Source organism: Littorina saxatilis, linkage group LG4 (assembly GCF_037325665.1).
Source record: "Littorina saxatilis isolate snail1 linkage group LG4, US_GU_Lsax_2.0, whole genome shotgun sequence".
NCBI classification, from domain to species: Eukaryota; Metazoa; Mollusca; class Gastropoda; order Littorinimorpha; family Littorinidae; genus Littorina; species Littorina saxatilis.
This window is the reverse complement of record NC_090248.1, coordinates 65177415-65204485: the sequence shown is the minus strand read 5'-3', so window position 1 is coordinate 65204485 and position 27071 is coordinate 65177415. Positions and strand designations below refer to the sequence as shown.

Below are 27071 nucleotides of genomic sequence, written 5' to 3'. Positions count from 1 at the left end.
TCAGTTCATGTCTCTTCTCTACAGAATCTTTTTGGTCTTTTCCTCTCTTCAAGTTACATACATTTTTCACCATTTACTTTTTTTTTAAGGGACTGAGAATTCGATACTACAGTGTAAAGAATGTGCAAAGGAATAACATTTTCAAAGCAAAAAGCTTCATGGATCCTGTTTCCTTAATCAGTTAATGTATTTATATTTGATCTTTCACAAGCTTACCTGATGCTTTCTCTCACGCAGTAGATGTGCCATCATTAATTAGTTTAAGTTACAAAGAGTCGCAATACTTGTAACCTGTTACCTGCAGCATCATATTCATAAACCTAAGGTGTTTTCACATGTGATGAACAAACAGAAAACATCAATCCATTTGTAATTAATTTTACAGTATAACAACACCTGCAACATTAAGCTCCCAGTTATTGTTTTTATCAATGAACAAAAACTAACGCACTCATATTCACAACAACATGATCAAACACCCTTAGTTTTACGATCATTATGATCCAAGGGTACTTACAAATGTCATCAAAAAAGCATTTCAGTGTTTTCACACATGTATTAATAATTATAACGAGATCTTATAAATTGTGAGCCACACACTAGTTCCGAGCTCTCCACACTGAACATAATAGCTAGGATAAATACAAACATGCAGTCCTAACACCGGCTATAAGTTACACATACCTCCTGTCTGTTGGTCTCATCTTCCATTAACACTTGTGGAGTGCTTGCATCTGGACTTTTCCGCATGACTGACGAAAATTCTGCTGGCCTCTGCACATTCAGTTCATCACCAATGGATTGCTCATATTGCTTTTGACATGTGGTGTAATATTTATGGATCAAACTAAAAGACAAGAGGAACAAATATTGTGAAATGACACCAGTGCCAAAGAGAAGCGGAAGACTGCAATCCTAAGCCCCGCTACTGCTACCAGGGATTGGCTTGGGCGTCGGTCATCGGTCTTTTGCCATGTTAAATTCAGAAAAGACTGACACACATGGGTCTCCATTCATCAACTGACCGATAGATATGCAGCAGAGTCAGTCAGTTCGTCTTATTTTTGTCTGCTGTCTTGTTCTTTCTTTTTTCCCCCCTTCCTTACTTAATTGAAATACATGGTTATTGTGTCCTCAGACCTTTTATTCCTCTAAGCTCTTCATGTAAAACCATTGGAAAATAAACTAGAAAATGAAGAAATTAATTGAATTTTCCTCTGATTTGTACATTGTAAACAACTTTCAGAAGTTTCTCCTCACTGCTGTAATGCACAATTGCAGCAGTCCCGTGGTGGAAGGAAAGTTTTTTTCTTCTTGACTGATTGGTTTGCAAAATGACTGATTGATTCATGGCCGAGTCAGTCAATGGCCCTCTAGTGAACAAAACCCAAGCCAACCCCTGTGCTACATTCATGTGCGCCCATTGCTCTTGTGTGTTCGCCTCTGGCATCAGACTTATGAGGCACATCCGATCCCACTACACATGAAACTTGACAATCTTACCATAAATGATAAATGACTTATTGACTATGAGTATGATATTTTGCCATCACACCTGGTGAAACAGTTCTGTGTTCAGTACAACTTTCATCAGTTACTAAACAAGTAAACTGTACTTATTTTTGTTTTTGATTGTTAATGTTTAAAGGAAAATGATTACTCAGTGAAATAAAACCAAAATAGAAACTTGTATGCTGTAATAGTAGTTTAGTTAAACTAAAAAAAATCTACAAAAATTAACAACACTAGTAAAATGAAATGACAAATTGAAATACATTAGAGAAAAACAAAATCCATTCAAAATAGCACTCAACCAAACAACCGAACAAACGACTAACCATGTAACCAATTTTTCATCCCGCTCCTCCCCCCCTAAAAATAACAACCCACACACAAAAAAACAACGAGTGTATGTTGGAGTTGAAGTGCACGTATGGCAAAGAAGAAGAAGACAAAACATTGCTCACGGCTGGCGGCAGTATCCCAGCGGGGCCTGGAAATTTTCGTAGACTGCGTCGTCTGGGGAAAACAGCAGAGGGTGTGTCCACAGCCTGGATCATCTGAACAGGTGTGCAGGGATCCTGCTCTCCCACGACACAAGGACCGATGGATGTTTTGCTCTCTCTGTGCCTCTCTAGAAAAAGAAGGAAATCAATTTAATAATTTGTTAACTGAACAGTACATTGAACTTAATTTCACATTAAAACAATTAAAAACCACCTTTGACTTTGTTTACAATACACAAGGCAAATTTGGTCAATCAAAAAGATGAGCACCAAGCTGTTGGTTTCATAATTTGCAAAGCACATACTCTTACAATGCTACTTGTTTGACACAGTACAACAAAACTACAACAGAACAAAAAAACAAATGAAAACAAAAATCTTGTTTAAAAATATAACTATAAAAAAAATCAGGATCTACCAACTTCTTCTTTGTAGTGCTGTGTAAACATTGTTAAACAACTTAAAGGCACAGTAAGCCTCCCGTAAACCATCACAGAGCTCCCCGAGCGTCTAAATACAGTACAAGCATACTTCCATTTGAACGCTCACCGAACGGGAACATCCTGGCTGCTTTCTGTCGAGCGTGAGACATTTTCAAAGAATTTATTTTCGTAGACTTGTTCCGTTAACAACAACGGCGCCTTGTTTTTGCGCTAGACCTAACTTTTAAAATCTAAATAATAAATTGACAGCTTGTTACACAAACATTCTTTAATCATAAAAGAATTCGTTTTTCATCAAGACAAGATCAGAACAATTCGAAGTTGTGAAAGTTTAAAAAAAGAAAAGCCCGGAAGCAGGGTCACGCAAGGGTCGTAGCAGACGACGGCAGGTTTATCAGTGCAAATCGCCGTTCCTCTCAACAGTCAAAAGCCATCGCTAGAGTTCTTGTGAACCACAGCCGTTGTTTCGTGCATAAAAAAACGTGCTATTGTAGATAAGCTCACGTCGAGTCGCATTCAAATGACTAACTATGACGACTGCATTGTGAAAAGGGAAAACTGGATCACACGGGTTCACGATGGCTCAGGGGTAAGATAAACCACGCAAAAATAAATTCTTTGAAAATTGTTCGCTCTTTACGGAGGGCACCTAGGATGTTCTCAATTGGTGAGTGTTTAAATGAAATGGTGTTTGTACTGTGTGTAAAAGCCTGACCGTATCTGTGATGGTTTACGGGAGGCTTACTGTTCCTTTAAGTCTGCATGCATGGCCACAGTCAGTGAGTCACAAAGAAAAGAGCTGTATGAACTATGATTATAATGACAGTGTTGTTCTCAGGCCTTGCATGCATGGTCTTAGCTGTCAATGACAAATGCCTTTTTCATCCCACACACTGTCCTCATAGCCCTGACCGGCTGACCATTCAAAAGCTTGCTCTTGCACATGCAATACACTTGGTTTTCTGAAGAACAATATTTTTTTCAATCCAAGTCCAATTTAATACCAATAGACATGTATATATATAATTGTCCTCTCTGAGTCTGGGAACAACACTGTAATGACAATTCTCACCAACAGACGGTGTGTTCGTTTGATGGTTCACATCCATCAAGACTCTCATTTTCTTCATCTGTGGACTCCCCAAACTTGTTTCAGTGCCCTGTGTATTTTGGCTGCCTTCCTGTATAAAGGCTGCTGGGTGACGCAAGGCAAAACTGTGAGTGGCGACTTCATTTTTCTCTGGTTCCCCATTGGCGTCATCAAAGATGTCTTTCAGGTTGTCCTGCTCATAGAATGAGAAACACTGATTCAGTAATTCCAATTTCACTTAAAGTGAAGCTTCTGATTAAAAGGAGTGCATCCATGGACACATTTGATTTTTATTTTTTTTAAATCATATAATTATAAATAGTTTTATTTGTCCATACTTTCCATGAATTTATTATGGTCGGTAACATCTGAAAAAAGGTTCACTAGAGTTCATGTTACATGTACTATTGTTAGTGTGTGTTTGTGAGAGGAAGAAATTCCCTACTTATCTACATATTTGCTGCAATTTATGTCAATATCACATTATCAGGCCAATACTGTAATTTGTGTAAATAATGAATATTGGATTGTTCAACAGTTCATAGATCGGCATAGAACTATGTGTAAATCAATGCCAATTGTGTATTACTATTAGAGTTTAGACTATCAGTATTACGTGTGTGTGTGTGTTGTGTGTGTGTGTGTGTGTGTGTGTGTGTGTGTGTGTGTGTGTGTGTGTGTGTGGGTGTGTGTGTGTGTGTGTGTATCTGTGATGGTATGTTGAAAAACCACTCCTGGCATTTGATCAACGGAAGGGAGGAGTGCATGTAAATAAGTCCTAGACTGGGTGGAGATGAGATTTAAAGATCTCCACAGATCCTGCCAGAACTTGATCGTCCTGTAGATGGTTCCAGTCTACGATCGTCCTGGGAAAATAAGAGTTCCTGTGAATGTCTGTTTTTCCAGGAATAGTTTGAAAGCAGCGGCTATTGTTCGTAACACTGTTTTCAACCATATTTGTTGACACACAATCTTTGAAACGCCTTGCTGTCACTTTGCGTTTGTTTCTCGTAGGTTTGAGGTAACTTGGTAAGTATGAGATGGTATGGCCGGTGTCACGAACTGAAAACTCTGCCTGAACAATCCTTCTCATTGCGGTCAATGCGCATGCGCTAACATGGGGAGATTAATCAGGTCGTGAACAACCTAACCCTAACCCTAACCTTTACCCTAACCCTTACCCTAATCCTAATCCTAACCCATGGTTCGTTCGGTCAAAGGGTCGCATATTTTAAGTCCAAGATTGCCGCATGCACATTGACCGCAATGAGAAGGATTGTTCAGCAGAGGTTTCAGTTCTTCTTCTTGTCGTTCGCCTATGGAGGTTTCAGTTCATGACACCGGCACCAGCCCCTCAAAGGTCAGGCGCAGGTCCTTTCTGCGCTGTTGAACTGACTGCAGGTCTAGGTCCCTGAGCATGTCAGTGACGCACCCAGGAGTTTTCGATCTGTAGTCGCGCCTGATGAAGCGGGCAGCCTTCCTCTGGATTCTCTCATTCTCAAGTTTGTCGATGTCCGACTGCAGGAAGGGGTCCCAAATAATGGCCCCATATTCCAGTGTAGACCTGACAAGGGAGATGTAGGTGGATTTCCGTGTTGTTGCTGGGCAGTGGTAAAGGTTCCGCCTAATAAAGCCTATGGAGCTGGCTTTTTTGCAGATGTTGTCCCCACCGGAGGTCAGACGAGATGGTGATACCAAGGTAGGGGTTAGTTGGGACTCCTTTCAGGATAGTGTCATTTAGCTATTAAAAAAAGGATGACTTCTGTTTGATGGAGAGGATGAAGCACTTACTGGCGTTAAAACGCATGCCCCATTGCTTGGCCCAAACCTCAAGGTTCTTGAGATCTTGCTGGAGGGTGATCACTGATGTGGTCCTGGTGTGTGTGTGTGTGTGTGTGTGTGTGTGTGTGTGTGTGTGTGTGTGTGCATATATGTGTGTGTGTGTGTGTGTGTGAGTGTGTGCGCGCGCATGTGTGTGTGTGTTTGTAAAAGTGTAAGTGCAACTATGGCTGCTATCCTACTCATATTCCCAGTACTCCTTACCTCACTAAACAAATCGTCGTCGTCCGGAATTTCAAACATGTTTCAGCAGAAATGTCCTGCAGTAAGAGACCCAGTGCTACAAGTACTCATCAGCACTGACAAAACAACAATAACACGTTGAAGGCCATCAACTATTACAGTCCTTTGCTTGGAGTTCTGTAACTTGTTCCTTACATTCCTTGCTTTTCGTGTTCCAAATATTCCGCCATTTTGCTTACAGCTGACGTGTTTCCGCTTCCGGGTCAATTGGTTGGCCACAACGCTTCTTCGGAGTGGGAAGGGCTCAAACTGTACGGTGTTTGCTACAACCTCAGAGGTTCTTCAACCCAGAAGATGAGTCCGACTATAGCTATTGGAGTAGTTTTCCTTGGCTGTTGCAGCAATGTCGTGTTTTTGGAAGAACTTGTCAGGTAAAGTACTTCTTTCACATGGTTTTGTCAGTGTGACTGTGAGTGTGAGTGTGATCAGAACCAATCAGAAATGTACGTGTCATGCTGACAGTGACAGTGTTCGGCAGTCTTTCAAACGCTGATGATGAAGGTTCGACAGAACAACTTTACCTGTGTTTGAGAGAGTTGATGTGAAGTTGGCTACCTATCACTAAGAAGAAGGAGAGTGACAGTCAGTTTCACGCGCACATGTGTCAGATGTTTAATTTAAATTCTGTCTAATTGCAGGGAATTTCCCAAAAGCGGCAACCTCATCACATTTACAGCTTTTGTCTTCAATGCTCTGGAAGGATTCATTTTTACATCCAGATTCCTTACAAGGCGCCCAGCTATTCCTATACGGTAAGATTTGCTCCTGGTGCTGTGAGAGATTGTGCTATACTGGTTTTAGTACTTTTGTAACCTGCAGTATCGCTGATGCCTGATGGGGTATAATTTGACCACCTCTACCCATAATTAGGCCTAAAAAAAAAATAGGTGTGGTTACGGTAACCCGACCTACCCTATTTTTAGGGGCTGATCCTATAACTTTTTATTACATTTGTCAAACAAAACAAAAAAACAAAAAAAAACGAGTGCAAAAAACGCAATGAAAGCGAAAGCGCCCGTGTCGCACACTTATTTCCCTGTCAAGTAGGTTTAATTTGTACACATTAGAAAAAAAAGTTAAAAAAAAAAAAAAGTAATTGCCTACCTACCTACCCTATTTTTTTTGGCTATGTTACCGTAACCACACCTATTTTTTTTTTTGGCCTTACAGGCATTCTTTACATGCACTTTTTTTATTTATTTTTTTTAAAATATTTTTTTTATACACTATATACACTATTAGTATGGCTATGGTTGGCGGTTAGTGACTTTTTTTTGCCTCAGCATTAAACAGGTCTTTGAAATTCAATTACTGACTGAAAAGCGTGATATATTTTAAAATGCTTGAAAATTAAGTGACGCTATATTTTTTATACATGTCTCTGTCAAAGTAAGCAGAAGATCAAAGTGACAGAATTATTAAGTGACACCATTATTTGCTTTATGATGTCTTCTCAAACATGTTTTCACTTTTATATATACAGGGATGTTGCCACAAATTCATACCTATAGGACAAATGTCCTGGGCTCTTCGGCATCAATAGGACATTTGACTGCTTTCAGACATATTAATAGGACATTATAATTTTGTGCAAAACACAAAATTATGATCACACACACACATATCAATATATGCACCAACATTGTGTGCATATATTGTTTTATTACTTTTGTTTCAAACAGGACACACACAGAAAAGAAACAAACAAACTTAAAAAAGCAACCAAAAACTTCAGCACTCTTACTTTGATTGGCACACAAGCTGCATGATTTCCTGACAGCTTTTTCTTGACATATTCGACAAAACAGTTTACCTATATATAGATGGTCTCTTTGCTGTCAAATTCTAACCAACTAGTACTAAACAGGGTCAGCCATTAATAGTTAACCTTATTAAAAGACCGTCTGTGCGAATGTCCTGTTGTTCCGACACGTGATTGTGGAGGTTTTGACTGTCATTGGCGCTGTCATTTTCCGGAATTATGCTATTGCTAGCCATGTTTTCTCATGTTCTTCTTGGCCCTAATGTAGCACACGATGCCGTTAGAACGCCAAACGTGTTCAGCTTTTTTGTTTGTTTGGCAGGCTTTAGCTTTTTTCGGTGGCATAATTCAGTGCCGTGCGCTTCAACTCTAACCGAAAGCAAATTAAAGCATACGCGAGCCTTGGTCAGTTGGAGTTGTCTCCCGTACTCCTAACTTTAGTGCTGTAGACGGATGTACGCAAACAGCTCATACCGCAAACGGTTCGTAAAACGCAAGATCTGCACTGCACAACTTCAGTGCACCTGTACGCGAGAGCGCTTGGTCACTTTTTGAAGATTATTATCATGAAAGAAAAATTATCAAATAACGCGCTGTCCGAAGGAATGGAGTTCTTATCGGACAATGACCGCGCTCAGTTGAAAACGATGACATCTGACCGCCATGCGGCTAAGTGAATCGGACATTTGAGCCTTTTAATCGGTCGATGTCCGACGCCCAACGACATCCAGACCTGGGAACCCATACGATTTCGCTGTATTTTGTACGCATGATTGTCTAGAATACGATCAGTACGGTCAGTGGATGATAAATACGACGAGAAAAATTCCTAGACTACTTTTCTTCACAAACGCACCCCGAAGCCGATCCAGTATTTTGACACATGATCACAGTTTTTGTCAGTATAAACATTGAAAGAAGCATTTGTTTTAAATGTTTCGGTAAACTTAATTAACTGTGCGAAGGACGCATGCGAAGCATGTTTGAATCATAGATGTTAAATGCTGTGTGGAGTACGCTCATTTTTCTGAAAATACACCGTGTTTGTTTGAGAATACTCCAAGTGCAAAACAGGGGTTCCCAGGTCTGGACATCCCTGTATATATATATCGCTTTTTTATCGAACACTATCATCAGAGATTTCTATTTGGAAGAAAGGGTCAAGGAGAGACGTCTTAAGTTGTAAAGTTAAAATTAGTTTCATGTCTCATTATGAACACTCATTGTAGGGATGCCAATTATGGGTAGAAGCGGTTGACTTGGAACCCATCAGCACCAGTATCCAGTATGGCTGATGTCTAATTTGACTTCTTCATCCCAAAATGGGTGTGTCTGGAACTATAACAAAGTGTCGCGGAAGATTTGGCTTGTGCTTATAGCTATACATGTACTGTTATAAGCCTAGTTGCACATGATTTTTGCAATTTCAGAATGTGCTTTTCTTCTTTTGCAGCATGTACCTGGCAATGGTGGCGTTGTTCTTTGTGGTCCAGACCTTGAACAACTACGTCCTGGGCTTGAATGTGTCCATGCCTCTGCAGATGATTTTTCGTTCTGTGAGTACATTGCTTGAGAGAGAATGAGAGAGAGAGAGAGAAAAAAATTGTATTGTACAAGGGAGAGAATTAGCTCCAGAAGGTAATTGTGAAACATTGAGCTTTTTCGCAGTTGTTCCTTTAACCATTTCTTTACATCTGCCAAGTTTACATAAGGGTCGTCGAAAAAGAGAGACGGAGAGAGAGAACTCGGAACTTTATTACGAAAGGATAAAGGTCTGAGGCTTAGCCTAATTTTCCAACCTGTCCTTTTAACATGTACAGAGAATAATTGTAAAGGTAAAAAAGAGAGAGATGGTGCTGGTGCTACAACTGATTGCATGTGTGTAAAAATGATTTATGAGAGTTACATTGAGGGGGTGACACAGTTTATTCATCTTCAGTACTCCATCCCATAAAGTCTACCCTCAACCCTTCCCAAGTCAGCTGTTTCCGACATTTTGAGGGTTATGATTTGCCTGATTCTGAGTGAATGATGGCATATAATTTAACCATTTTGAAAATGTTCAACAGAAAAGAAAAAAAACCCACCCAAGTGCTGCTTAAAAAAAAAGTCGTTTACCTTTATTTTGTAAATCTTTGAGTTTACCAATAACATTGTAATGTACTTTGTCTGTGTTGTACACATTTATCCAGTTACTGAGTTAATGAGACTTGAGAGTGCAATGAGTGTGAACTTTTTCAGGGATCTCTTGTAGCCAACCTACTCCTTGGCTACATCATTTTGAAGAAGCGGTGAGTATGTCAGTTCTGTCGAATAATGGTACAGTGTGCTGGTTTGTTGTGTCATGCCTTCTGTTAACTGCTAATAATGCAGGGCTACACTGAATACAATGTTAACCAAAATGGGTTCAACAGAACTCAGGCGAGTAGAAACATGTAAATGGCGATTATAATTACATATTCTTACGCCGAATCACATGATTTGCATTGACCCACTTCGATGCTTAGGTTATGATAAAAGCTACCCCGTCTAGGTATAAGGGGAGCAACCCCAACTAAAAAAGTGACTGCACCAGCATGACTGGCACCCTGGGTTACGTCCCATGCAGCACACTACGTCATCAATGGTGCTGGTCACGTGATACCCCTTCAATCGACTACTATCACTCAAGGGTGACGGTTGTGTTTGGCTAGCGCTAAGGCTTGTTTTCGTGTCTTCGGCACCCACCGGCCTTGGCCCCCCGTCTTCTTTCGCTGGCTTGCAGCTGGTGAGATTGTTCTTGTTTTCTTACATGTTTCGTTCTTTCTGCCTCGAATTTCGCATGTCCTTTGGACTTTGAAGTTTTCGGCAGTTGTTGGCTTCCTTTCGGTCGCCATTTGTATTTGCACGTTGTCAGGCTTGTGTTGTTTTCGTCCGTGTACTGGACTGTTAACGCTTGTTGCTTGCTTATAGCTGCTATCGGTAGCTTTTTGTATGTGCTGAATTGTTTGCTTTCTGCTTCTGAATTTTGTTAGCGTCTGTGTGACTTTGCTATTTTTCAGTTGTGGTTGTTGTTTTCTTTTCGGTCTTAATATGGCCGATGGTGAAAAGAAGAAAGGCTCTAAGCCTGAGGATAAGGGCAAGGGCCCTGGCAAACCTAAATCCTCCGCATCGGCGTCCTCTAGCAAGGACCCTATTATCTTAGTGACAGATCCTAAGAGCAATGTGTCATTTTCTGTGCCTATTTCTGCTCCGAGCGGTCTTCCGTCCGGCTCTCAATCGCTTGTTTCGGCCCCTAAGGCTGTTTGCGTTGCGTCGGTTGCGGCACCAGAGTCCGGTGCTCTGGTGTCTTCTTTGATTTCGTCTCTTCTTCCAGAGATTAGGAGTCTGGTGCGACAGGAGATGTCACGGACGGACTCCCTTTCCTGTTCCGCCCCCCTCCCGGGGGTGGGTGACGCTCGTTCCCTGGCTTCCTTTTTGCCGGGGCCGTCTTCCGCTGGATCGTCCCTGCCGGGACCTCGTGCTCTTCCGGCCCGGTACTCGTTACCTGCCGCTTGCGGTGGTGTGACAGTACGCTTCCCTCCGGGGATACGGGCTGATCAAGGTTGGTGTTCGCAGCTGCCGTTTACGGCGGCTGCACTTCCGGTTTCCGGAATCGGATGTTCTCCTGCTAGTGAGCAGACGGTGTTCACGTCAGGTCTGAACCTCTCCGTACTCCAGCAGTCGGTTCCGACAGCTGGGCTTCCTGCTTTTGCGGGAAGTAGGGGTTCTCCGTCTAGTGAGCAGATGGTGTTCACGTCCGGTTCGAACCCCGCCTTACACCAGCAGTTGTACGCGACAGCTGGGCTTCCGGCTCCGGCCGGAAGCAGTGGTTCTTCCGCTCGTGCGCAGCTTGCTGTCACTTCCGGTGCGTCCCACATCTTACCACAGCAGTCGTTTCCGGCAGCTGTTCTTCCGGCTTCGGCCGGCAGCATGGGTCATTCTTCCGGTGCACAGTCAACTGTCACTTCCGGTCTGACTCATGACTTTGCCTACGGGCTTCCGGGCTTCCGCCCACCTTATGGGCAGCTACAGGATGAGCTTAGCGCTTCCGGTTCAGCTGTACTTCCGGCTCCTTCCGGATTTTCCTGCTCTCTTCCGGATGTTTCCCCTGGATCGTCACGGGATGTCGGGCATGCTTTGCCCTTTGGACATGCAGGTGGATTTTCTCAGGGGGGTCGGCAGCTTCCGCACACTTCGGTGGTGACGGCTTCCGATCTCTCTCTTCCTGCTGCTACTGGCTTCGACTCCACTCAGCTTCCTTTTAGCCAGGATGTGGGTGGGGTCGACTCTCAGCAGGGTGGACCCCGGCCTTCGGGTCTTTTTGCGCAGCGTCCCTTTGTGGGTTCAGGGGGCTCAGTTCCGCCCCCCTCGTTCGTCGCTTCAGATTCCCAGTCTGTTGATGATGAATTCTCGCTGCCAGGGGTCTCGGCGAACTTCAAGGCGGCGCTTGAAGCAGCCGCGGAGGTCTCCTCCCGCTACTTTCCGGAAGGAGCTGCTTCGTCTGTTAAGCCTTCGGCTTCCGGTCCCTCAGCTTTAGCTGACTTCCGGTCGGAGAAGCAGGACGATGGCTACTTCCGGTTTCTCGAATCGCCCTCAGTGGCTTTTCAGCTTTCAAGACTCTTTGTGAGGTCCACTTCTCAGGGTGGTGGACTTCCTGTGCCTTCGGTTCCTTTGCTGGTTCCCCATGGGTCAGCTCCGGAGTCGGCATTAGAGTATCTTGCTTCTGCGGCGCAGGCTTCCTCTTTCGTGCCTCTTGCGGCACAGAGGAAGTTGCCTTTGCCTAAGTTCCCCAGGAACTTGCTGTCTCGTTTTGCCCTTCCGAGTGCACCTTTGCAGGTCACTCCGGATCTCCTGCCGCTCCTCACGAAGCCTCTCAGGAGGGACTCCTGTTTGCCCATTTCTGAGCAGAGTCTCGCTTCGTTGGAGGAAATCGGTAGACAGCTCTTGGAACTCAGTTCCATTTCGGAGACTCTGATCAGAGCTCTGTCGCGGGCCCTTACCTCTTCGTTGGCCCCTTTCACTCTCAGCGGGGAGCAAGACGCAGAGGATATCGCTTCTCTGCTCTCGATGCTGGCTAGGGTGAACGAAGAGCACATGCGGTTGTCCTCCCTGCACTATGCCTATGCGGTAACGTGCAGGAGGGACTTGTTCCTTACCCACTCTCAGTTCACTGACGAGTCGACAAGGAACTCCCTCCGCGCGTCGCCCTTCGTTGAGGGCTCTCTCTTTGGCCATCTGGCTTTGGACGCCAGGAAGCAAGAGATTGAGGAGAATAGGGACTCGCAGTTCTCTTCTTTTGCACTTCAGGCTCTGAAGCAGCAAAAGCAGGCTGCTCCCAAGCAGGCTGCTCCTAAGCAGTCTCAGTCTCAACAGACTAAGGCTCCAGCTCAGGCGCATCCTGCTTCTCGCAAGAGACCTCATGCCCCTTACCGCGGTTCGGGCAAGAGGTCGTCGGCGGGCAGGGGGAGGGGTGCGCCCAGGGGCAAGCCCCACCCCCAATGAAGCGGCCCCGACTTCACCCCCCCCCCAGCCCTCCACTCTGGTGATGGCTGGGGGCCTCTCGAGGGCTCTGTCACATTGGCTGAACTCTACTCACAGCTGATGGATAGTGGGGGTAGTGGAGTCGGGGTTCCGCTTGCTGTGGCTGGAGGACAAGGCCCCTCTTTCAAGGTCTCCTCCAGCCTTCAAGCCCCCCTTCTCTCAGGAGGCAAGGGCCGTCCTCCAGTCGGAGGTTGCCTCGCTGGTGGAGAAGGGAGCGGTGGAGGCAGTCTTGGACCACAGCTCCCCAGGGTTTTACGGGAGGCTTTTTGCAGTCCCCAAGGCCTCGGGGGCTTGGCGCCCTGTTTTGGACTTGTCGTTCCTCAACACGTTTTTGAGGACGATCAAGTTCAAAATGGAGACGCCTGCCTCGGTCAGAGACGCGCTCCGCCCAGGAGACTGGGCGACCTCCATAGATTTGACGGATGCCTACTTCCATATCTTGGTGCATCCAGCCGACCGGAAATGGCTCCGTTTCCGGTGGGCAGGTCAAATCTACCAGTTCCGCGCGCTTCCTTTTGGCCTGTCTCTAGCGCCATGGGTTTTCACCATGGTGGTGAGACAGGTCTGCGCTCTGGTGAGGTCGCGAGGGGTTCGGCTGCGGGCTTACCTCGACGACTGGCTTGTCATGGGCCAGAGCGAGGAGGTTTGTTCGCAGCACACCCGGATGGTTCTCCGGGAGGCCGGCTTGCTCGGCTTCTCGGTCAACCAGGTGAAGTCAGAGCTCGTACCGTCGCAGACGTTCACCTACTTGGGTATGGTGTTCAACACGGTCTCCTGGACTGTCCACCCCTCTTTGACTGCTGAAGAGACATTAAACCCCAAAAACCAACCAACCAACCACCCCTCTTTGAAGCGGGTGGTCAAGCTTCAGGCTCTTATTCGCCCTACTCTGCCTCTCCTGCAGGCTCCTCTCAGGACATTGGCCTCCATTCTGGGGCAAATGGAGTCAATGGCCCTACTGGTGTCACTGGGGAGGGTGCACAAACGGCCTCTTCAGCACGCCCTGAAGCCGTTTGTGGACTCTCCTCGGGTGAACTGGAACGAGCTTGTTCCCCTTGGGGAATGGTTTCAGGCTGCATCCCTTCCGTGGTTGGACACGGATTGGCTCTGCAGGGGGGTTCCGATCGCCGCTCCCCCTCCCGACTTGGACCTCTTTACAGATGCGTCCCTGCTGGGTTGGGGAGCGCACACGGACCGGCTCACGGCCTCCGGCCTGTGGTCTTCGGAACAGAGTGCATGGCACATCAACTCTCTGGAGTTGGAGGCTGTGCGGCTGGCTCTGATTGCGTTCCTCCCGTCGCTTACCGCAAAGCGAGTCCGTCTGTTCACAGACAATACGACAGTGGCCGCTTATGTGAACAAGCAGGGGGGTTCGCGGTCCCCTACTCTCTCCCGCAGGGCCTGCGAGCTGCTGATTTGGTGCACTCAGCACCGTATCTCTCTTGTGGCTCGGTACCTGCCGGGAAGCCTCAACACGCTTGCGGATGCGCTCAGTCGCTCCGGCAAGGTGTTGCAATCGGAATGGACGGTCACACACGGAGCGCTTCTCCGTCTTTGGGCTCTGGTCCCGAAGCCCCAGGTGGATCTCTTCGCCACCAGGTTCTCCAGACGCCTTCCGATTTTTGTGTCTCCCTTCCCCGACCCGGAGGCTTGGGAGACCAACGCTCTGGAGTTGACTTGGGCGGGCCTGGAGGCTTATGCCTTTCCGCCCTTCAACCTGCTCGGCCAGGTGATCAGGAAGGCGGAATTGGAGTCTCCGTCTCTTCTCTTACTGATCGCCCCTCTGTGGCCGTCTCAGATGTGGTTCCCGGACCTTCTGAGACTGGCTCGCGGTCCTCCAATCCCCCTGTCGCTAGTGAGAGGAGAGCTCGTTCAGCCTCGAAGCGGCATCGCTCACGAGGACCCACAGTCTCTAAAACTTCACGCGTGGAGACTGTGAGGTCTGCTCTCAGGCGTTCTGGAGCGTCTGAACGCACTTTGCATCTGGTTCAGCGCTCTCACAGAGCATCCACCTCCACTGTTTACTCTTCGCATTGGAAGGCATGGGTTTCTTGGTGCCAGACTGCCGGTGTTAATCTGGTTGCACCTCGTACCATGCATGTGGCCAATCACTTGGCTGATTTGTCTTCGCAGGGACTCTCCTCCTCTTCTCTGAAGGTTCGCAGGTCCGCGATTTCTTCTACGCTGAAACAGATAGGGCATTCGATTAGTCTCAGCACTGTAGTGGCTGGAGTCATTAGGGGTGCCTCGCTTGAAGAGGTTAAGTCGCGTTCGGCTCTGCCGAAGTGGGATCTGTTTCTGGTTCTAGAGTTTCTTCGCTCTTCCGATTTCGAACCACTTGAGAACGCGAGTCTTCCTAATCTTACGCGCAAGACTCTTTTTCTCTTGCTTCTTGCAACTGCCCGTAGAGGCAGTGAAGTGCACGCCCTTTCGGGCAATCCGCAGGATATTTCTTGGGAACGCGATGGCTCGGTTTCGCTGAGGTTTCGTGTAGGCTTTCTGGCTAAAAACCAGTCACCAGGTCAACCCTCTCCTCGGGTGGTGGTGAAGCCTCTTTCGCATATTCTGGCTAGGAATGATCCCGATATGGTCAACTGCCCTGTTAGGGCCCTTGAGGCGTATCTTTCCCGTATTCAGGCTGTCAGATCGAGTTCTCAGAAGCTTTTGTTTATTTCACTAAACACTGCCATGGAGAAAGATGTATCGAGGACTACCTTGGCCAGGTGGGCGTCGGCCGTCATTAAGCAAGCTTATGCGTGGAGCCTGTCACAAAGGGGGGGGGGCTCTTCCTGCCTTTCCTCTCAGCTCGGCCCGGGCTCACGAGTCAAGGGCTTGGGCCTCTTCCTTGGCCGTCTTGCGGTCCCACAGAATGAGCGAAGTCTTGAATACAGCCTATTGGCGATCTGACGATGTATTCATCAGCTTTTATCTGAGAGACATTGCTTCGCTCTGTAACGATGGATCAAGGTCCCTGCCTGCCTTGGTGGCAGCGGGCCAGTGCATTTCCAGAAATTGATGGTGAGTTTGAACTTTTTTGATCTTACCCACCGCCTGGTTGGAGTTATCTGCAAATCATGTGATTCGGCGTAAGAATATGTAATTATAATCGAAAATTTTTATCTAAATTTTGATTTGATTAATATACTTACCCGAATCACATGAGTAATTCCCTCCCTCCTGCCCCGCTCGATATTTTAATGTTCTATTAGTCGATTGAAGGGGTATCACGTGACCAGCACCATTGATGACGTAGTGTGCTGCATGGGACGTAACCCAGGGTGCCAGTCATGCTGGTGCAGTCACTTTTTTAGTTGGGGTTGCTCCCCTTATACCTAGACGGGGTAGCTTTTATCATAACCTAAGCATCGAAGTGGGTCAATGCAAATCATGTGATTCGGGTAAGTATATTAATCAAATCAAAATTTAGATAAAAATTTTCGAGTAGAAATGTTCATCTACTCGCCAAATGCGAGTAAAGTTGCTGAAACTAATTGTTGGTTTGGCTAGTAAAGGTTGCTCTCTGGCTAGTAAATTTTCAGAATCACTAGCCAAAGGCGAGTACACCATTTGTTGGACTTTCAGGGCTGGGGCTCCTTTAAGCAAGTTTGTACTTAGCTTAACTTACCATTGAGATGGGTGAATTTCTAGTAAATGATGTTTTATAACAGTTAATTTTACTGACAACAGCAGCTCTTCATCGGCAAAGACTTCCTACACGCCCAGGGACTTTTTATATAGTGGTTGGAACTTGAAGATTATCAGTTTTGTCACATTTGCTAGTTTATTAATTTATATTCTCTCGTACTCCTTTTTTCCTTCAGTTTGATAACCTGATTTATGTTCAAAAGCTTGTGATAGCCATAATGTAAAGATCATCAGAGAGAAAGTATAATTCTAAAGTAAAGGATTTTAAATTTACAAATTTAAAAGAATTCGCTCTTTTCGGTTGCAAGAAACACTAATTTAAAATTTCTTTAGAATTTTATTAATGAATCTTTTTTGGGGGGTGTACTCAGACCTCTCACAACAACCTCTGTGGTACTAAGCACAACAAATGTCTACCTTTAAATGTTGGATCTTGGCATTTTTTCTTTTCTTTGTTTTTCGTGCAGGTACAAGCCCAGCAAGTATTTGTCAGTGGTGCTGATAACACTGGGTATCATTCTGTGCACCATTGCGTCTGCTTCCTTTGTGGTGAGTTGGGATCTCTTTCATGTCTGAATGCTGAGTCTTTTTTACAGTTTGTACTGAATGTCCAAAGTCGCTTGTTAAATTAATTTCAATGCTAGTATTCTCTCAGCTGCCAGGAGACAGGTTCCGAATAACTCTCACTCACTCTATTACACATATTGTATGCATTTAGAGCGCTTACTTCCCTTTGTTGATCAGCTCATTGTAGTCAATGTACTGAAGGAATTTGCGACTAAATTTAAATTTTACCCTGGAATAAAATCTGCATGATATCTACTGAGTTATTGTCTGTTTTAGGACCTACTGTACAGTCTGACTTTGAAACCAGGGAAACATGTAGGACATCTGTTATGAGACAGTTAAGGTTCACCCAACAAAGATCGAAAGAGTGTAGAAAGTGGGTGAACATTTTCATGTCCCATCATTTCTTTCATTTTAGTTTTTCAATCACTTTTGCTTGGAAAGGCAGTGCTAAGACAATGTAACATATGTTCTTTAGGGGGATGTTTCACATATCCAGTTTTTTCAGACGGTTCTGATTTTGTTCTTCTTCATTCTTGACAATTGCAGGACTCCCAGCCAAGCCACACTGATGATCCCGTCCATGATTTTATTGTCTGGGGTCTAGGTGAGTTTGAATTGTACAGTGGAATCCCCCTTTTGAGACCTTCAAAACCTCCTCTGTTTTGTGGAAGTCTGCTGTTTCAGAGGCTTTCGATCAGTCTTGAGATGATTATCTCGCATCCACACTTTACAATTGCATGTTTCCCCCCAAAGTTTAATATCCTCAGCCTAATTAATTATTTTTTCTTGTTCTTTTTTTCAGAATCCCTTTGCTGCTGAAAGAAACCTTATTGTGAAGGAATCATATATATATATTTTTTTTTATATATATATATATATTTATTGTCCTTTGCGAATTTTGTCTTTGAAATTTGGATTGCTACCCCTGGAGAAAGCCTGAAGAAAGAAATATGATTAAACTGGTTTGGTTGTTTTACTAATAGTAATAGTCATAGAGTTGAATGAAGTAAATGTAGTGGAATTTACTGCCATAGACAGTTGGACTTTGTACAGGTGAACGATTAAAAAAATAGGGCACGTAATAGAAGCGTTCACTTAAGTTTGTGTCCCTTTTTGAGTCACTTGAGAAAAAGTGACTATGTAATCGGTCAGTGTTAGTCTGTCCGGCCGGCCGTCCGTAGACACCACCTTAACGTTGGACTTTTCTCGGAAACTATCAAAGCGATCGGGCTCATATTTTGTTTAGTCGTGACCTCCAATGACCTCTACACTTTAACGATGGTTTCGTTGACCTTTGACCTTTTTCAAGGTCACAGGTCAGCGTCAAAGGAAAAATTAGACATTTTATATCTTTGACAAAGTATCTCGGAAACTATCAAAGCGATCGGGCTCATATTTTGTTTAGTCGTGACCTCCAATGACCTCTACACTTTAACGATGGTTTCGTTGACCTTTGACCTTTTTCAAGGTCACAGGTCAGCGTCAAAGGAAAAATTAGACATTTTATATCTTTGACAAAGTTCATCGGATGTGATTGAAACTTTGTAGGATTATTCTTTACATCAAAGTATTTACATCTGTAGCCTTTTACGAACGTTATCAGAAAAACAAGGGAGATAACTAGCCTTTTCTGTTCGGCAACACACAACTTAACGTTGGGCTTTTCTCGGAAACTATAAAAGTGACCGGGCTCAAATTTTATGTGAACGTGACTCATTGTGTTGTGAATAGCAATTTCTTCCTGTCCATCTGATGCCTCATATAATATTCAGAACTGCGAAAGTGACTCGATCGAGCGTTTGCTCTTCTTGTTACATTTAGTCAAGTTTTGACTAAATGTTTTAACATAGAGGGGGGAATCGAGACGAGGGTCGTGGTGTATGTGTGTCTGTGTGTGTGTGTGTGTGTCTGTGCGTGCGTGTGTGTGTGTAGAGCGATTCAGAGTAAACTACTGGACCGATCTTTATGAAATTTTACATGAGAGTTCCTGGGTATGATATCCCCGGACGTTTTATTATTTTTTTTTCTTCATTTTTTTTCCATTTTTTGGGATAAACGCCTTTGATGACGTCATATCCGGCATTTTGTAAAAGTTGAGGCGGCACTGTCACACCCTCATTTTTCAATCAAATTGATTGAAATTTTGGCCAAGCAATCTTCGACGAAGGCCGGACTTTGGTATTGCATTTCAGCTTGGAGGCTTAAAAATTAATTAATGACTTTGGTCATTAAAAATCTGAAAATTGTAATTAAAATTATACCCCCCCGCGGGTTAGGGGGAAGAATTTACCCGATGCTCTCCAGCATGTCGTAAGAGGCGACTAACGGATTCTGTTTCTCCTTTTACCCTTGTTAAGTGTTTCTTGTATAGAATATAGTCAATGTTTGTAAAGATTTTAGTCAAGCAGTATGTAAGAAATGTTATGTCCTTTGTACTGGAAACTTGCATTCTCCCAGTAAGGTAATATATTGTACTACGTTGCAAGCCCCTGGAGCAAATTTTTGATTGGTGCTTTTGTGAACAAGAACAATTGACAAGTGGCTCTATCCCATCTCCCCCCCTTTCCCCGTCGCGATATAACCTTCGTGGTTGAAAACGATTTTAAACACCAATTAAATTACATATTATTACCCAACTCACATATAGCAATTAACTCTAGTTCAGTGCTGGTAACGCTGTACACGTTCCCCTTGGTAACAAGGGAGACCACCCTAAAAAAGAGTGATCCATCCCATAATATCAGACCGATGTCCGGTCCAACATCCGTATGCGTGCGCATACGCCGCCATTTGTATCATTCTCTCTCAGCGGTTCAACTGGGAAGGACGCTCCTGTTGTACGCTCCTGCTGTCTTCAGCATTTTGTCTTAGTCTTTGGCTTTGGCATCTCCCCTTGGTCGTCGCCTAACTGTTCACCTTTACCTACGCTGTGTGGTGAGATCTTTCCGTTTTGTTATAACTTTAGCGACGTTTTTTCGTCGCTCGTTTTGTACTTGTGAAATTTTTCTGAAATTGTTTTTCTTTGAAATTTTTCGTGAGTTCTTTCGCTATGGCGGAGGCTGCGCTTGTTGATAGCGCTAAAAGGAAGCCTAGTTCGAGGCAGGTTTCTGACGTTACGCCTCCAAAACGTAGCTCTAGGAGAGAGAAGGGCGCAGGATAATCCGCGTCTTCCCGTGTTAGCAGACGTCAGTTTAACTTCCGGTCAGGCTTGTTTACGTTCTGGCAAGAGTGGTGTTTCGGGCAAAGCTTCTTCTTCTTCTGTTTCTGCTTCTGCTTTTGCTTCAACTTCAGATGGCTGCCCTGGGTTAGCGCCAACTGAAGTTGCGTCTTTATTGTTGACTTTGAGCGCTCAAGTTTCGACACTTGCGTCGGAATTATCTTCCTCTAGGGAGGAATTACGAGCGCTTCCGTCTGGTGTTTCTGATGTTCTCTCCTTAGCACAGGTACGGCAGTCTCCTGCAGTTCCGGCTTCGACTTCCGCTATGCCTTCGGCGACTGTGACTCGGGCGGATGTCCATGCGCAGGATGGGAGTACCAAGTTGGTGTCTCTCCTTTATGGGACACCAGTTCAAGGTATGTCTACACCGCTTGCCGGTGTGCGAGCTCAGGGGGCTCTCTCTGGCGTTGGTAGTCGTGAGAGTTCCCACGAGCAGCGAAAGGACGAACGCCTCCGTACGTCTCTTTATGAGAATATCGGGGACCGTTTTAGTCCTCTTCCGCCCTGGGGGCAGGAAGTGGTCGGTTCTGCCGACGATAAACTGTCTGATGTTCTGCCTTCTGGCTCTGAGCTTGATCTCGAGTCGTAGGTTAGGGCGGATGACGGGGATGCCTCAGTGGTAGAGGATTCCCAGCCTTGAGAGACGGACCGCGGGTGTCCGTCTGTAGGTCAACCTCCTGCGTCTGGTTTCCAGCAGGGCGGTGTGACTGAATAGGCCGCGGTGGCCTACCTGACTCGATGGCGAGCAGGAAGGCTAACGACACCCAGCTTTCTTGCCGTTTTAGTTGTCCAGCGCAGTGACGTGGACTAACGGAAATGGCATTTAAGTTATTGGTGACTCTGGGGCTGACCATGGGTGTCATTCTAGGGTCACCTACCTGACTACGATGGCGAGCAGGAAGGTTAACGAGGGTGCGTCCATGGGATGGACGACACCCAGCTTAACTTGCCGTTCAAGTTGTCCAGCGCAGTGACGTGGTCGGCGGAAAACGGCATTTAAGTTTTGACCGGAAGGGGTGGTTGAGAGCAGGGCGTAACTGACTCCACCTCTTTCCGGTTCCGACTTCTGGAAGTTCGGAGGAACAGGATGTTCTCTTCAGCTTTCGGGGATCGTTGTCCATTGCCCTGGAGTTGGCATATGGCCACGTGTAGCCGGGTTCTCCGGTGAAAGTGGTGTACGTTCGCGCGAGGAATGTAGCACGCATTTTCGTGGCTGGGCAACGTAAGCTTCCGCCCTGGGGGCAGGAAGTTGTTGGGCTGGGTGATTCTTGGATGGCCATGCGAGTCTTTCTGGGGGTCACCTTCCTAACTTTGATACTGAGTAGGAAGGTGATGTTTGGAGAGGTGTCCACGGTGGTGGATGTCACCCAGCTTAACTTGCCGTTCAAGGTGTCCAGCGCAGTGATGTGCGCAGTGATAAACGGCATTTAGGACTTGACAGGGAGGAGTGGCTGAGGAATATTTTTGCCTCGTCCACCCCTGCCTTTGTTCGACGACTTCCGGAGTTCGAAGGAACAGTAGGTTCACTTCCGCGGCCGGGAATCGTCGTTCATTGCTCTGATGATGGCATATGTCTTGTAGTTTTGACTTCCGCTTCCTCCTGGGGGGCAGGAAGCGAGCAGTAAGGCTGGTTCCTTGTTGGATGATTTGAGTCAAACAGGAAGGCAGCTTCCGGATTGCACGGTTGTGCTTGACGGCTGTTCAGATGTAGGTGCTTCCGCATTAACGATTAGCACTGTATTCAGGTTCCATTTCAAGTTAGCAAGGGCAGTGGCGCTCGCAGCTGTAATGGGTCGAGGTTCTATGGAATCTTCCGGTGTGTTTCTATACAACCGGTTGGTTCTCATGTTTACTAATCCACGGCCGGTTTCGCTTCCGCTTTTGCGGCTGCATCTTCCGGTTACAGGATGGGACAGCCTTCTACTGTTAACACTGCGTTGGTAGTCGGCACTTTTCAGCTTTTGGCTTCCGGTTCCGTCACTGCGGTTCCTTTGCTGTTTTACAGGCTGTATCCACTTCCCCTTCCAGTCTTCCAGCTGGCATGGGACAGGTGGATGGAGATCTGGTCATGGAGTTCTGGCGTTTGAAATTTTTTTGTTTTTTCAAAATTTTCTGATGTTGGCAAGTTTAGCCTTATCGGGATGGGTGACTGGGTCTCATCATTTCGATGATCATTATAATGCTTTGGAACAGGAGGGAGGCTCTTACTTCACTTGTGTCGCTGTTCGCGGCAGTTCGTAGTTGTTTTGAGCTTTCCGAGGAGAATCTTTGAGTGTCAAGCCCTTACATCCTCCGTCGGGATCCTTTGTGCTTGTGGAAGTTTTCACAAGCGAGTCTTCTTTGTCACCTCTTGGCTCTTCCTTGGTGGACAACGTGTGACCTGTGGCGAGGGTGCTTTGGCTTGTGTTGCACGCTCAAGTAGCGTGTCACTCACGGAGCGCTTTCTGTAGGCTTCGGTTAACGCCAAGCCTAAGAACTTAGGTTCTCTTTTTGCTTTCTACGGAACCGCCCTCGGGTTTGGCAAACATCCATTGGGTTTTTGATAGCAAGGAGAAACTGTCTGTAAGATCAAGGTCTCCTAGCTCGGGTAGATTGTCTCATCTTTTCTTTTTGATGGGCTCTTTTGTACTTGTTTTTATTTTCTCTCGCCTGGGCGGTTACGTTCTGAATGGCTATCTTTGTGGTCCTACAGGACGCAGATACAAAGGATGTTGCTTTGCCGTCTTTTACCTAGGAGTAAGCCTTTGCCTTCAAAGTTTTGTTCTTTTGGCGTGACTTTAATCTCTTTCTCGTTTGAAATTTATCTCTTTGAATCCGCTGCTATGCACGCGGGGTTTTTCCTTCTAAGAGAAGCTCATGGTAAAAGGGAAAGCGTTAGGCAGGCCTTGGGGGTTTTTTGTTTCCAAACGAAAAGCTTCAGGCTGGCTGTTGTCTATTCTAGCTTTAGCTCGATACTCTGGCTTTCACAGGGCTCTTTCATAGATCTGTTCGGCGACATTTTGGTCTCACAGACGGGTCTTTGCAATCTTGGTTCCCAGACCTCTTAAGGCTGGCAAGAAGGCATCTTTGCTTTCTCACATTCGAATTACACGGATGTCTACTGTAGGGGTATCCTTGAAATTCTCAGGGGCTTCCGCCTCGACTCTGGATTTGGTTCAGAGTCTCTATAGGGTTTTTGTGTTTTGTTCACTTGCCACTTTGACTGGCGTGGTTCAAAGTGCTTTTTTCTTACGGAAAGAACTCCTCTTCTTTCTGTTTATTGCAGGTGGCTATCCACCTTTCTTTTTGGGTTTCCGTTTTGTCTTCCATGTCTTATTTAAGACTTTATGAGATTTCGGTCACGTGGTTACGGCTTGGTGCAGCTTGGCTTTACCCTTTTTTCAAGGCTAGCCTGGCGATTTATCACGGAAAACGGCTAAGCTTACTCTAGTAGCTTCTGTGAGAAGTGGGAGTAAGCGTGCTTTCTGGCTATTTTGAATAAAGACAGCTCTTTTTAGAAAGACTGATCTATGACTTGTGGGTTTTCTTTGAAATTTTCTGGCATTTGAGCGGAAAATAGGGAAAACCAGCTTCGAATTGCATTCTCAATTCATGAAGCGAGAGTTGGGCTCCTTTAGAGTCACGTTTAGCCAATTAAACTTTTCGAGGTTCGAAGATTTTTCTGACTCGCACGGATCTTGTTAGATTAGTGAATCAAAGGTCACTTTCCTTATCTTTCATCTCGGTCGTGATTGAACCTCGGCATTTAAGCGGTAATGGGGGCAACCAGCTTCCAATTGCACTTTCTTTTCTTGAAGCATGAGTTTGGTTCCGTTAGAGTCACGTTTAGCCAGTTTAACATTTCGAGTTTCGAGGATTTTTCTGTCTTTCACGGATCTTGTTAGATCATTGAATCAAAGGGCATTTGCCTTATCTTTCATCCCCGTCGTGGTTTAACCTTGAACGGTTGAAAACGACGTTAAACACTTAGTTATGGAGGGAAGAAGGTCTATCTACTCTGGTAGAGGTATGACGTTTTGTAGTCAACCTTACCTAGATGGACTGCTACACTGGATTCTTGCTCCTGGGGAGCTTGATGTGGTTATTTGTCCGGTGAGGACGCTCAGAAGGTACCTGTCACGGACTCGGCAATTGGTCAGAAAGTCAGAAGCTTTTATGATATCGCTTAACACAGCAGGTGTAAGGATATTGCGAAAGGGACTTTAACCAAGTGAGTCTCCATGTTGTTCACACAGAGGTTTACCTGTTGACAATCACAGTCTGGAGATGTTAGGGCAGTTTTGCCTTTCTCTATAGCTAGAACGTTTGAGGCAAGGGCATGGGCCTCCTCTTTGGCAGTCCTCCGGTCGGGCCTTTTTGGCTGAAGTACTGGAGTCGGCTTACTGGCGGTCTGAGGAGGTTTTTATTAACTTCTACCTCAGAGGCGTCTTGTTACAGGACGGCAGTTCCGCGTTACCTGTTGTGGTAGTCGCAGGACAGGTTCTAATATCTTAATTTCGCTATATACCCGCCACCTATAGTAGCAATCTGCTATATGTGAGTTGGGTAATAATATGTAATTTAATCCAAAATTTTAATAATAAATTTTCATTTAATTAATATACTTACCCAACTCACATCGTTTAAACCCTCCCGCCTCCCCGCTGTGGTGGTATTGGGTTCTAAAAAAGTAGTGAGTTGGGCTTCGTTCGAATGATACAAATGGCGGCGTATGCGCACGCATACGGATGTTGGACCGGACATCGGTCTGATATTATGGGATGGATCACTCTTTTTTAGGGTGGTCTCCCTTGTTACCAAGGGGAACGTGTACAGCGTTACCAGCACTGAACTAGAGTTAATTGCTATATGTGAGTTGGGTAAGTATATTAATTAAATGAAAATTTATTATTAAAATTTTGGAATAAAGAAAGAAAGAATTAAAATAAAAAATTTTATAAAACGATCCAAAATTACATTTATTGTATTCTTCATCATTTTCTGATTCCAAAAACATATAAGTATGTTATATTTGGATTAAAAACAAGCTCTGAAAATTAAAAATATAAAAATTATGATTAAAATTTAATTTCCGAAATCGATTTAAAAACAATTTCATCTTAATCCTTGTCCGTTCCTGATTCCAAAAACATATAGATATGATATGTTTGGATTTAAAAAAAACACGTTCAGAAAGTTAAAAAGAATAGAGATATAGAAAAGCGTGCTATCCTCCTCAGTGCAACCGCTACCGCGCTTTTCTGGATTGTTAATGTCACTGCCTTTGCCACGAGCGGTGGACAGGTCTTGCGGAAAAAATGCAATGCGACTTGTTATCATTGCATCATGTTTAACTTGAATAAAATCTTGTTTAAAACTAATGATAGAAATGTAAAACATTGCTGGTTACAGAATATTTTTCATTGACAGCAAGACTTGGAAAGTGACCAGTGTTCTTGAACGTTAACCTGCAGCGAATGTTTGTGTGCAGGAGTTGCCCTGTTGGTGCTATCCCTGCTGTTGTCAGCGGGAATGGGTATCTTCCAGGAGAAGACGTATGCTAAGTATGGCAAGCACCCCTCTGAAGCTCTCTTCTACAATGTGAGCTGAACACACACACACACACACACACACACACACACACACACACACACACACACACACACACACACACACACATACATGCGCATGCACAGACAGGCAAACGCATGCAGAAACTCACAGTGTATGCACCCGTGTGGATGTACAAAAGCACAAAACGGCATGATTCTTGTCTGCAGGATATTTTGCCACTGAATCGCTGAGTGCTAACTACTTTCATAATTATTAAAGATAAGATAAGATAAGAAAACTTTAATGTCCATTTTCATTGTACACAAACATGGACATTTTTCTTTTGGCGCCACATCGCCTTTCTAATAGGACAACACACGATCATTAAGACAAACACACGATCATTAAGCATAATCAAACATAAATACACTACTAAGATTAACTTATAACATGAGCATTTAAGCAATAAGCATGCATCATTTATATATATCACAGAGAGAAATGTATGTCCTACAATTCAGCAAGAGAAGAACTATTTAATTGTATTACTCTCTGGATAAATAATGATGTGGGTGGTTTTTTTATGCATAGTTTTATGCATTTATGAATGAATGACTGGCAGAGAAAAACAAGATGAAAAGAAAAAGGAAAGAACATATTAATGTGTTGGATGTGTAAAGTCATCTTCCATTACAGTAGAAAAGATTTGAAACTAGTGATCTAAAAGTGTATATCCTGCTTATGTTTGTACCTGTAAAAAGCTGTTGTATTAAAAGGGAGGGATTGTTGGAACAATTAAGGGAAAGAACCATAGCAACAAGATTGACTTTGCTTCTATACTTTATTGCAGCATTTGCTTCCCTTGCCTGCCTTCTTGTTTTTGGCACAAGATATCTACGCCCAGGGACTTTTATACAATGCTTCAGGTGGGAATATATTTCTGTTTGCTATTTGAATCATTATTGAGTGATTAAATTACCAGCAGGGGTATCTCCAATTGGTAATGTACTGGGTTCAAATCTGAAAATTCCAAAACAAAATCAGCGAAGTCTCAGATCCACTGGTTGATAAGTATGCAAGTTCAATTTAATCCGGGTACAATTTTACTTTCTCAGACTTTGTTGCATTGCGGATTTGTGAGACCAGCTAGGATTTGTACTTA

The 27071-nt window shown here is 44.7% G+C and overlaps 2 protein-coding genes across 2 annotated transcripts in view; one reads left to right on the top strand and one right to left on the bottom strand.

Annotated features, from left to right (window-relative positions):
- Positions 1–5805, bottom strand: part of LOC138965382 (uncharacterized) — a 15846-nt gene extending 10041 nt beyond the window's left edge. The window contains exons 1-4 of the mRNA XM_070337524.1: positions 5583–5805; positions 3522–3732; positions 1968–2134; positions 685–774 (exon numbers count right to left, since the gene is read on the bottom strand). Of these exons, the coding sequence (XP_070193625.1) occupies positions 685–774; positions 1968–2134; positions 3522–3732; positions 5583–5621 (507 nt within the window). The 5' untranslated portion in view covers positions 5622–5805. The remainder of the gene's footprint in view (positions 1–684; positions 775–1967; positions 2135–3521; positions 3733–5582) is intronic.
- Positions 5806–5831: 26 nt separating this feature from the next.
- LOC138965383 (UDP-xylose and UDP-N-acetylglucosamine transporter-like) overlaps positions 5832–27071 on the top strand; it is a 33549-nt gene continuing 12309 nt past the window's right edge. Inside the window, exons 1-8 of the mRNA XM_070337525.1 lie at positions 5832–5992; positions 6260–6373; positions 8837–8939; positions 9625–9674; positions 17058–17139; positions 17707–17764; positions 25848–25957; positions 26760–26835. Coding sequence (XP_070193626.1) covers positions 5916–5992; positions 6260–6373; positions 8837–8939; positions 9625–9674; positions 17058–17139; positions 17707–17764; positions 25848–25957; positions 26760–26835 — 670 coding nt within the window. The 5' untranslated portion in view covers positions 5832–5915. The remainder of the gene's footprint in view (positions 5993–6259; positions 6374–8836; positions 8940–9624; positions 9675–17057; positions 17140–17706; positions 17765–25847; positions 25958–26759; positions 26836–27071) is intronic.